This window comes from Lupinus angustifolius, chromosome LG06, assembly GCF_001865875.1.
Source record: "Lupinus angustifolius cultivar Tanjil chromosome LG06, LupAngTanjil_v1.0, whole genome shotgun sequence".
Classification (NCBI taxonomy): domain Eukaryota; kingdom Viridiplantae; phylum Streptophyta; class Magnoliopsida; order Fabales; family Fabaceae; genus Lupinus; species Lupinus angustifolius.
In genome coordinates, this window is record NC_032014.1 from 16,201,300 (window position 1) to 16,213,934 (window position 12,635).

Below are 12,635 nucleotides of genomic sequence, written 5' to 3' on the forward strand. Positions count from 1 at the left end.
ATGAAGTTTAAAAATCTGATTTTTGCCTTAAATAGTGCAGGGCATAACCGATTACCACAATTGAGTGATCGATTACTCAAACTCACTGTTTTGAGAGTTAATCAATTAATTCATCCTGTAATTGATTACATTGGCTAGATTTTAAATAATTTATGCCGCTGATGCTCTGTAATCGATTACCCTTCCATGGTAATAGAATACATACCCCAAAATAATGAAATTTAAGCATTAACAAGTATGTTGAAGTACAAGTAGGCATGAAATACATACAATGAAGCACATATAATGTATATATCAACATGTTAAGATAGATATGTTTCATCAAGTATGCCTAGTTCTCGTCTAAGTTTATAGAAAGGTTGTTTACACAAAGGCTTTGTAAAGATATCAGCTAGTTGTTCATGTGTAACAACAAATTCTAAGAGAACATCTTTCTTTTGGACATGGTCCCTAAGGATGTGATGTCTTATATCTATTTGTTTGGTCCAGGAATGCATAATAGGATTCTTTGTTAGGTTTATAGCACTAGTGTTATCATATATTAGGGGAATGCATCCTAGGTATAATCTGCAATCCCACAATTGTTGCTTGAGCCATAATATTTGGGCACAACAACTTCTTGCAGGTATGTATTCTGCCTTAGCAGTACTTATAGCGACACATGCTTGTTTCCTATAGGACCAAGGGACTAGAGCACTTCCAAGGATATGACAAGTACCACTTGTACTTTTCATCTCAAATTTGCATCCAGCAAAGTCTGAATCTGAATATCTCATCACATTTCATATAATTACTTTAGGATACCATAATCCTACGTCAAGTGTGCCTTTAAGATATTTTACTATCCTTTTCACGGCAATAAGATGTGACTCTTTGGTTTTTGACTGATAATGTACACACAAATAGACACTAAATATAATATTAAATCTACTTATAGTAAGATAAAGAAGGGAACCAATCATACCTTGATACTTAGATATGTCAATGTATTTTCCAGTCTCATCAACGTCAATGTATATTCCAGAACCCCTGGAAGTGGCGATAGGTTTGTAGTCGTCCATTTCAAAGAGTTTTAGTAGATCCCTGCAATATTTAGACTGGTAAATAATGATTCCATCCTTGAGTTGTTTGATTTGTAGTCCAAGAAAGTAGTTCAACTTTCCCATCATGGGCATCTCAAACTCCCCTTGCATCATCTTACCAAATTCACTATGCAAAAGATCGTTAGTAGAACAAAAAATGATATCATCGACATAGATTTGGACAAATAAAGTATGATGATCTATTTTCTTAATAAATAAGGTAGTGTCGACCTTTCCTTCAGTAAAACCTTTATCGGTTAAAACTTTTGTTAGACGGTCATACCATGTTCTTGGAGCTTGCTTTAAGCCATAGACATCATTCTTAAGTTTATAGAAATGAAAGGGATGCTTGTAGTCCACAAACCCAGGAGATTGTTCGACATACAACTCTTCTTGTATATTTCCATTCAGAAATTGACTCTTTAGATCCATTTGACATAACTAGAAATCTAAATAAAATGCATCTGCAAGCAATAATCTAATAGCTTCAAGTCTAGCAATAGGAGCGAAGGCTTCATCAAAGTCGATAGCTTTTTCCTGGTTGTGTCCTTGTGCTACAAGTCTTGTTTTATATCTTACAATGATGCCATTTTCATCTGATTTATTCGAAATACCCAAGAGTTCCTATAACATGTCTTTCTTTAGGTCTAGGAACAAGTTCCAAAACTTCGTTTCTCTTAAACTGGTTAAGCTCTTCTTGCATAGCAAGAATCGAGTGTTCATCCTCGATTGCATCATCAATCTTGGATGGTTCCACTTGAGAAACAAAATCCAAGTTTAGACAGGCATCATTCAGTTTCAAGTGAGTAGAAACTTCCTTACTTATATCACCAATGACGTTGTCAATATGATGATATCGATGAATTCTCCATTCTTTTGGTAAACCAGAGTGAATATGCTCTTCTTGTGAAGGTATGTTGTCATCTATTTTCAGATGCTCGGTGTTGGTTGTTATGTCATTAATGGATTCTTCCAAGGATGGACTAGGAAAGTCATCATCATCGACCATGGATTTTTCTTCCAAGGTTGGATAAGTTTCAACAAAAGTCACGTGAATAGATTCTTCCATGGCTATAGTTCTCTTATTGAAAGTTCGAAAAGTTTTGCTTGTAAGAGAATAGCCAAGGAAAATTCCTTCATCGGCTTTAGTATCAAACTTTCTCATGGTTTCCTTACCATTATTTAGCACATAGCATTTGTAGTCGAACACATGAAAGTGAGAAATAATTGTTTTTCTACCTTTCAAGAGTTCGTAGGGGGTTTTCTTAAGAATATGTCTGATTAAGACTGGATTGGATACATAGCAAGTCGTACTTACTACATTTGTCCAAAACTATTTTGGTAGATTAGTTTCATTTGACATTGTACGTGCTAATTCCTCCAACGATCCATTATTTTTCTCTATAACACCATTTTGTTGTGGTGTTCTATGAGCAGAGAAATTGTGAGTGATATCGTTATCATCACAAAATTTCTCAAAAGAAACATTTTGAAATTTTCCCTCATGATCACTTCAAATAGCAACTACTTTCAAGGATTTTTAATTTTGTACTCTTTTAGCATATTTGATAAAGGCATTAAATGCCTCGTTCTTGTGTACCAAGAATAGAGTCCAAGTGTATCTTAAATCATCTACTATCACAAGAGCATAGTAGTTACCAAGATAAAGTATTTTCTCTCCAGGCTTCATACGAAACATTTCGTATTCCTGGGAGAGAGTATTGAGTCTCGAGCTTTTGACCTCCTCAGTTCCTTCGTGTGTAGTCTCTAGAGTATCACACACTTCTTTGGAAGATTTGCAGTTTGACACTCTGAAGAACTCGTCAATTTCAAGTGATTGAGTGAGGATGTTCTTTGCTTTGAGATTATATTGCACTTTCTTTTGTCTTCATCATTCCATGAGGACTTTGGTTGTACCTCCCTTTCATCATTGACAATGGTGAAGGGTTCATAAGGTCCTTCCTCAATCGTGTTCCAAATATCCAGGTCTTGAGCTACTATAAAGATTCTCATCCTGATTTTCCAGAAGTCATAGCATTCTCCAACAAAGCTTGGAGGGCGATTGATGTTGGAACGTTCTCCAATAAATGATCTTGAGGCCGTCTTAAATACAGGATCAGATTTGAGAATAAATTACTCAAAATAAGCTCTAGTACCAATTGTAAGTTCAAGATGCCAATGAAGAGGGGGGTGAATTAGTTATTAGGAGAATATTATTGATTTTAATATTATGTTACCAAAGTGTTAGTGCAGCAGATTGATTATGCAAAATTCAACCAAGTAAAGAAAAAGTAAATGACAAGAATAAGTAGAATAAGAGTACACAAAGAGTTTTTATACGGGTTCGTCTTCTTATCCACTGTAGGTGATATCTAGTACTCTTGCGACACAAGAGATTTTTCTACCAGATAATTTGAGTTGTAATTACAATTTCTCTTTCCAATATTTTTGTACCTTACACACTCACAACTTATGTACCCTTGAAAATTGCATTTTCAAGTGAAATATTTTCCCTTTCTCAATACACCCTTGTGTTGAAAGGTTTAAAACCAAGATGAAGAATATAACAATGACTTTGGATTGTCTTTACAAGTTTTGACAATTCTATAACTTGCAATCCTTGATCTCACAATATGAATACTTAGTATACAATGCTCTTAATCTTTTTGAAAGTTTAGAACACTTTGCACTTTATCAAGCAACTTCATAAAATATGAAAGTTTAGAAACAAAAGTTGCTTAAGAAAACTGTGCTGAAAATTATTTACTAAGTGTTTGAAAGTTTTGTGTGATTGTAGGCAATTGTGTATTTCGTGTGTTATGGTGTCTTTGAATTTGGATGTTTCAATGCCTTTAAATAGGCTTCCAATCAGCCATGGTAACCTTCCATGAATAGAAGACATGATTGGAGTGAAACCTATTCACTTTGGATGAAAGTTGTTCATTTGAATTTGAAAATCTGGTTTCAACAGCTCTGTATAATCAATTGTCACGACGTGGTAATTGGTTACCCCAAACGTTTTGTCCAATCTAGTAATCGATTAATACATTAAATTAATTGGTTACATCAGTCGGTTTTGCTTTGTAACTGTTTTCTCAATCAGGTAATCTGTTACGCAGTTCCAGTAATCTGTTATCAACTGCCTCACAGTTCAGGTAACCTGTTACCTAGTTCTGGTAACCTGTTAGTCAGTTCAAGTAACCCATTACTTAGCAATTTGACTTTGCATTTTTTAATTATCCAATTCTTTTAAAAATGATTTTCATTCTTTGATTAGTTAAGCATTGCTACTAAATATTAAAGTCAGTGTAAGAATAGAAGTACCTATATGAAGACTAAATCTATAATTCTCTTGAAGCTTGAATCTTCTATGCCTTTGTGGTCTTCTTCCTTTTCTTCTTTTTGCGATCTTGGTATCTTCATCAAAATCGTGTCAATGTCAGGAGCAAGATCTTCTTCACAATCACATCTAAAATGTGAGTCTGAGTGCAGATTAGGAAAAGAAAAATATTTAGATTTTATATAATTTATGCAATATTCCCTAAATACTATAAAGTGACTTTTATTTAGAGACAAGATAACCTTAAAAAATGTAGATGATACATATCCTTAGAAAATGTATATAATAAATAGGGACAATGGGTATTATTTTTCTTTCTCCTCTAGGAATTTTAACCACCCAATATGAAAGTGTTGTTGGGAAAAAAGATGGCATATGTTAGGACATATATGTGTAGTGGGAAAAGTGGTTTAATAGTTTACACTAAGTTGAATTAAAATTCAAAATTAATGGCACCATATGATCTCTTCTAGCAGGGTTGCACAGTTTTTGGTTGAATTAAGAAAATCAAGCAACCAAACCCAAATTATATTTCTTAGGTTGGTTCGACTCATTGGATTGGTTTAATTCATTGACCTAGTTTGATTCACTCGATTAGTTTAATTCATTGGGTTGATCTGGTTTGCTTTTATATAACCAATCATTAATTAATGTTGGTTTGGTTGTTGAGATTAGTTTTGTTTAGAAACAAAAACCACTTCATAGAACCAATCAATATAACACAACTATGTGATTTGCTTTACTAATACGAAGTTATTATGTGTTTCACTTATACAAAATACAATATTGCAACAATTTAAAGACCAACATATCCCATGCTATTCAAAGTAGAATAGTATGTTATTATTTTTTGGTAATATTAGAATGATGACAACTTATAAATTTGATTATGAAAGTTCAACAATAATTTGATCGTGTTATTTAATATTAATGATTTTCTATTGTCTAATTATTTTACTATTATTTTTTGTATATTTTTATGTGTTAGAACAAATAGGATTATCCAGACCAACCCAATCAAGGTAAGATCAATTTGTAATTAAGATCAAAATGACATTTATCCACCTCAATACAACCAATCTTACTGAGTTCCGTTCTAAATCTAAGTGGTACCTAGAAAAACCAACTCATGTGCAATCCCATCTTCTAACTAAGTATTTTTCAAGCCTTTTCTTTTCTCACAATATAAAACAACAAAAAATAGTGCATCGTTGAACTTAATCAAACCAGCCTTAGGTTAAGTTTTTTACTATTGCTTTGACTTTTAATTATCCTCCAAAATCAGATATTATACTTAAAAGTGAGTAAGACCTAGACCTTATCCGCTTACCTAGTTTAGCCTAACTATGATCAGACCCAAATATAATTGAATTTTATATGATTTACTATGATTGAGCTTGTGTTCAAAAATTTGACATGTTCAATTTTTAAGGTCTGATAAGGGACAAGTGTGACTCGACCCGTCTGATCACTCATTTATCATGCTTTACTCAATTGTTTATAGAGTAATAACATTTCTTTGGACCAAAATAATTAATTCTCTATTTTTTCCTCGTATATACAAGATTAGAATATATTATATATATAAAGTAATATTGAGATTACATTATCAAATTTGGGCATAATTATATTTGTTCCATCCTGGTTAAATTCAGGTTGTTCCATACTCATACCGAGTTTGGAATTATATTAAGCATTCCTCATTCACCCGCCAAAGCTAAGTCGGTATTATTGCTCATATCATTAATGTCTCTGACTCACCATTAATGCATATGTGACTCACCATTAATGTGCATCTGGCTTGTCATTAATGCACCGCTGGCATTTCACCTGCAAGTTCCACTGCCCCCGACAGATCGACAGTAGCAAATCTACAGGGTGGTTAAGGACAACCCGACATACGCTTGTCATACTGCTATCACACCTATTAAATTATAACCAACTAATGACTAGATGTCACGTCAACCATTCCAAACTCTATAAATATGAGGCTCCCACACATGAAGTATCATTAATATCCCATTAGCTCATTTATAACTTGCATTCATTGTCTCATACTCTCACTTCTATCTTATTTACTCTCATTCTCTCTAATATTGCATTCTGACTTGATCGTTGGAGACTCTTTTCAGGTACCTCCCTCGGCGGGTTTAAGCAGCATTCCGACCAAGTTTCCGACTTCAATTACTCAATCAGTATCCTATTCTGGCCGTATCTGATCAGCATAAAAGAACAACATTTAATTGAATCTATGATTGAGTCCTGGTTCAAATGTTGGTCTGGTCGATAATTGGGTCAATTAACTTTCAAGTGTAGGATCATGTTTGGGTTTAATAAATAAACAGACCAATATTTCAAGTATGGTAAGAGACAAACTTTACTCAATCATGCTAACTCCTAATTATACCCATACTCAAATTGCCGACCTAACAGGCTGAGCAAGCAATAGAAGTCAACAACGAAATTGATGAGGATTATCGTGTAAGCAGCTTAGGTTACTGTAGATATACTTTTTTTGATGGACTTGGGAGGGATCTTGATATATGATATGATAAAATAAATGATTTTCTGAAGTAACAGTAAAACCTAATTACTACCTAGGCTATGGTTACTAGGTAGGTGGGTTTATTTAATGGTTGACCAGTGGCACCTTGCACAACAATATTGTGCTTTCTTATGTTTAGCCATTGGGTGTCCGAGTTGCTTTGAGGGAGTAATTGTTCTCATGTAGAATCTAGGGAGAGATCATTTGTCTTGAAATGTGTTTTAGTTGCTTTGAGGGAGTAATTGTTCTCATGTAGAATCTAGACAGAGATCGTTTGTCTTGAAATGTGTTTTGTTTCTTTTCTCAAGTTAACTAAAATGTTACCTTTTGTTTTAAAAAAATTATTTTATTCATATGCAATATATGATTCACATAAAATATGGAATGACACACCACTGAAATAGGTACGATTCTTGTCACTAGAATTTGCCTTTTTAGCTGGGTCGTATAATTTTGAGCTGGCTTGTGATCCTTTGACCCTTCTTAAATCAAAGGTTAGATTAAAAAAACACAACTCTTGAGTCGGAACAAGTGGAGTATAGGAATTAGTGCTCCGTAGGGGGCTGTAGAAGGGACAACGCTGTGGGTGCAACATGGCCTACATGTCCAAACTTGGAATCTATAGAACTTGGCAATTCTTTTCTTCTTAGGCAAGTGGACATAAAAAATTTATTCTTATAAACTTGTGCTGAATATTTACAATAAAGTACACACAAACAAAATTCACAATCATTTAAAGTGGAATACATATGACATGTACCAAATTGAAATGAGAAAACATATTGCATAAGTTCCTAAAAGAAAACTAGTTGCTATAATTGGATGACTTCCTAAAAGAAAACTAGTTGCTATAATTGGATGACTCTTTGAATTCAACCATTTCCCATTATCCTTTTATTTATGTTTGTTTATTAGTTGAGTTTAAAGATGAATAAAAAGAAGAAGAAAAGTATCATAACATCTCACAAATGTATTTTATAATTTTAAAATCTTTCACTTTATTCTATTATCTTTTAAAAGCAACTCACAAATAAACTCTTAAGAATGGTGTCTAAGAAATCAATTTGTATAAATAATTGACAATAAAAGCTTAAGGAAGTTGTGAATTGTGAGGAAAACGGTGTTGAGGTATGAGAGGAAGAGAATGCTTGTTGTAAGGGAGGCAATGATTCAGACAGGCACGCATCTACCTATATTTTCCACTACTTATATCTTTCTATCTCTCCCCCTCAACATTCCACCACCACTAACCTTCTACTACTTCTCACTTTCTATTACCCACCAAAACTCAAAACTCCTAGCTAGTCACAACCATATAGTGTGAAGAGATGAGAAGCACATCGAGTTACACTTCCTCACGAGGCATTGCTGCCATCGTCGGTGTTGGCCCTAACCTTGGCCTATCAATAGCTCGCAAGTTTGCTCACGAAGGCTACATCGTCGCCATACTTGCTCGTGACTTGGGTAACTAACATCATACTATCATCCTATTCTATTCTATTCTATTCCTATCCTTTCATAATATTATTAATATTTGATGGGAGAGACTTGAATCACTTAAGCATGAGAAGTTGTGTTTAATTCATCAATTCATACATATGTAAAAATCAATGTCGGGGAAGTCTCGATTCGATGTTCGATTGCTAAACTTTTGTATATGTAAGAAAACATTATTGAAAAAGACTATTAACACTTAAATGCCTAAATTTATGTATTGTTGAAAAAACTGTTAGAATATCCCACTTAGGAGAACCATAAGGAAAAGATTAGTTTCTTGTCTATTGGGAGAGATACACAATTTTTTTTTGTTAATACTTATTTTTATTTTGTTATTTTGCTATTTGATTACGGAGAAAGTGATGAATTAATTAATACAGGGAGGTTATCAAGATTTGCGGATGAGATAGCTAGAGAAGAGAAGGGACAAGTGTTTGCTATAAGAATCGATTGTTCTGATTCAAGAAGCGTGAGAGAAGCATTTGAAGCTGTACTATCCCTTGGATTTGTACAGGTTCTTGTATACAATGCTTACCAACCTTTCTCGTGGAACCCCACTTCCTTCCAACAACTTCGCATTGATTCCTTTGAAAAATCACTTGCTGTTTCATCAGTTGGTGCCTTCCACTGTGCTCAACAGGTTCTACTATTTTACACTTCATTACTATAAGTATAAAATTAGACCTATATATCTATATATATATAAGTGGAGCCAGAGACTCTAGCATCTATTCATAGTAATCTAGTTGATAGAATTGTGAGAAATTATAAACCACATGGTTCAAATCCGATCCTAATATATAGTTGTTCTCTTCTCCTCTTAATTTTTGAAAGAAAAATATACTTGAAGTTTTTGTTTTAATTGTTATTTTGGTGAATAGACTTATACAACCGAATAGAGATCATTTGTTCGTATATTTTAGTTCTTATTGAATTAAAAATATACTTGGGAGATCATTCATTCATATTTCAATCCAATGAAAAATATCATTGAATTAAAAAGAAAAGTTCTAAACACATAAAATAACATTTTATATTTTATAGATAAAATTAATTAGTTTGGGATATAATACAAATCATTTTAGTGGACACATACTTTCTATTTGATAAACCTACTACTATGCATATAACCTAGTATTGTTTTTGACTAATTGAAATTTATTTGATGAAATTAATGAACAAAGGTGCTGCCCGGAATGGTGGAAAGAGGAAAGGGCACAATTCTGTTCACAGGATGTTCCGCTTCTCTGAATGGCATTGCCGGATATTCTGAATTATGTAAATACTCAAAACTCATCATATATCTTTTATTTATACTAGCGTGTTGATATGCACTGTCGTACCTGTCAACCCGCTTTTCTATCGTTTGTAATGTATAGTTTGTATTTTATAAATTCAAATATAATTTTTTGCGCTAAATTTACGGCAGAATTTATTCAATTGATCTAATATTAAATTTTTTAAATACACTTTTAAAATAAGAAGATAATAAGAATAAAATACGAAAATAATAATATATGGTTTTTTGGTAGAAATAAAAAGATATTAAGAATAAAATAGGAAAACACAAATTACACCATGATGGATGGTTATTTTATGTTTTCCCTTTAGTAATAGTATAGATAACTTTTATTATTTAATTGAATATAAATTTTGAAAACAATATAGTGAGAACTTACGCCGACATTTTTTTCTCATTTATTTTATTTTAATAACTATTCTCTAAAGTGAATTAATACTGGGAAAATTACTGAATCTGGGGGAGACAAGGGCAGGTTGTGGGAAATTCGCATTGAGAGCATTGGCGCAATGCTTGGCAAGGGAATTTCAACCTCAGGGAGTGCACGTAGCGCATGTTATCATTGACGGTGCTGTTGGCCCACCCAGGTTTGTGTCCTTTCTTTATTTCTATCCTCTTCCTCTTTCATTCGGATATTTCTGTCTACTTGTCAATATAATTCCTAGTTTCCATTGGTGGTTTTTAATTGTGGCTTATAAAGGTTGAATGAATTCATAGTGAGAGTTCTGTTAAAGGTGATTTTGAGTTGCATCATGTCTAATGACTCTGTAAATAACACAAATAAATAATAAATAATGTATTTATTTGTATATACAGGTACAACCAGTACTGTTCACACTCAGCTACAGACTTTTGATGGTTTCAAACATTAAGAGATTCCAAAAGTTCTTTAGCTTTTAGTCTCTCCTCAATTGTATTTCAAACACACATAAACTTTTTAATTGTTATTTCTTTCTTAAGGATTTATGCTATAGAAATGTCACCTATTAAAAAGAAATATAATTTTGTATTGGATATGTGAGTCTCCTTTCTGATAAAACAGGTGATCTTTTATTAGAAATCATGACTTCCAACATTTTAAAATATTAAACACACCACTTAGGATGTAAATTTTTTTTTTTAATCTTTCATCTATGTCCTTAACCAACTTTGTTAGCATTCTCACATATCTTACTTTCGATGTTCCAATACAATTAAAAAGTGATATTTAATTAAAAAAATCATAAAAACATAAAATATTTTCTTATATTATTTGATAAAATAACTTCAAATATGAATCGAAAAACTTTTTCAAATATGTGATCTTTATTTCTTTAATTATGATAAAGATACATTTCATTGAAGAAATTGCATGTGCAGAGGACCAACAACATCACAAAGAGGTTCAGTAGTTGGGGAGCAAAGCAGTGAAGTAGGAAGAGGTGAAGGGGCTATGGACCCAGACACCCTAGCTCAAACCTATTGGCTCTTGCACATTCAGGACAGGAGTGCTTGGACCATGGAAATGGACCTTCGTTCCTCATCTGCTAGATTCTTCTAGGCTATTCTTTATGGTTAATTTGTAAGTTGAGTTTTGGAGGAGAAGAAAAGGAAATAAAAGACTTTAGAGTAATCTCACAAATATATTTCATGACTCTTTGAGTCTTTTATTTATCTTTATTCTCCTCCAAAATTTAACCAAAAACAAATCTTTAATGTCTGTTAGTTACTTTCATGTCCTTTAATTTGGTGCCAATCATTTCATCTCTCATGCAAGGATATGATAACGACAAATTAATGATGTTTCAGATCAGCTTTGTAGTGAGATAAAAAAAAACTTGTGTAGAAACATATACAATACATCATATTTGGATACAAATATATTTATGTTTTATGGTGTTGTTATTTATGACTATATTTTAATTATAATTTATTTTTAATGTGTTTAGGGTTTTTTATGTACTTACTTCTTCATTCAAATATTTCTCTTCCTATAATTACATGGGAAATGAATGTTGAGACGGTATGTTTGATATAAGTACCAACTATCTTCTGTATTAATGGAGAGGCAAATGCATATTTTTGGAAGTTACATTTCTTATGTTTTTTAAAACACTTACTTCTTTATTAATGAAAACGATCCTAACCGGATGAGAAACTGTTATAAATAATATGCAGTTTTTTTTTCTGTTTATAGATGTAAAGTTTGAATCAATGTGATATGTAACTTAAGTATTATCTGAATATTTTATGTCAGATATCTAAGTATATGATGGAGTTGATGATAATCATCATGGATGCAGGATAGTCAATTAGTTGATTAAGTTTGAAACTCAGTTTTATAAAACAATTTAAAAGTCACCATCAAATGAGTTGAATTCAAAATTAAGCTCTTCAAACAAATAAATTAAACCTAAATCATATATAATTCAAACTTGATGACTTTATTATAAAAATATACTTTATAATTATGTATATACTTTTTACATCAATATATTAGTGTTGCATAAATTCACCTACAAATTAAGTTATATGAGTACTATATATATATAGAACAGAGATTTGCTGTTCCAAAAATATATTTTCTTTATCTAATAAAATTATATTAATTAATATAAAAATATTAATTTTATTTTTATAAAAAAATTAATTAAAGAACATATTTTAATTAGTCTAAAACGTAAATGAAATTTTCATTAATATATAATGATATATCTTACAAAAGCAACCTACAAATTCTATTAAACGTTACCTATTGGCTTTTCATTTAATTTTGAATAACGAAAATAAGAATGAGAGGAAAAAAGGAGATAAAAAGGGTAAAGAGGAGAAGAGGATTCCATACCTTCCAAACAGGAAAGGAAGTAAAATAGAATGCAATAAAAAATAAAT

The 12,635-nt window shown here is 32.0% G+C and overlaps 1 protein-coding gene across 2 annotated transcripts; it reads left to right on the forward strand.

Annotated features, from left to right (window-relative positions):
• On the forward strand, positions 8,060–11,340 carry LOC109350069 (3-ketodihydrosphingosine reductase-like). Of its 2 annotated transcripts, none has more exons than XM_019591195.1 (5): positions 8,060–8,431; positions 8,845–9,104; positions 9,649–9,742; positions 10,240–10,351; positions 11,109–11,340. In XM_019591195.1, exons 1-5 carry the CDS (start codon positions 8,296–8,298, stop codon positions 11,302–11,304), a joined length of 798 nt encoding a protein of 265 aa, XP_019446740.1. In that variant the 5' UTR covers positions 8,060–8,295; the 3' UTR covers positions 11,305–11,340. The 2 variants fall into 2 exon arrangements, with proteins under 2 accessions (XP_019446740.1, XP_019446741.1); XM_019591196.1 differs by having other exon boundaries at positions 8,065–8,431; positions 11,124–11,340.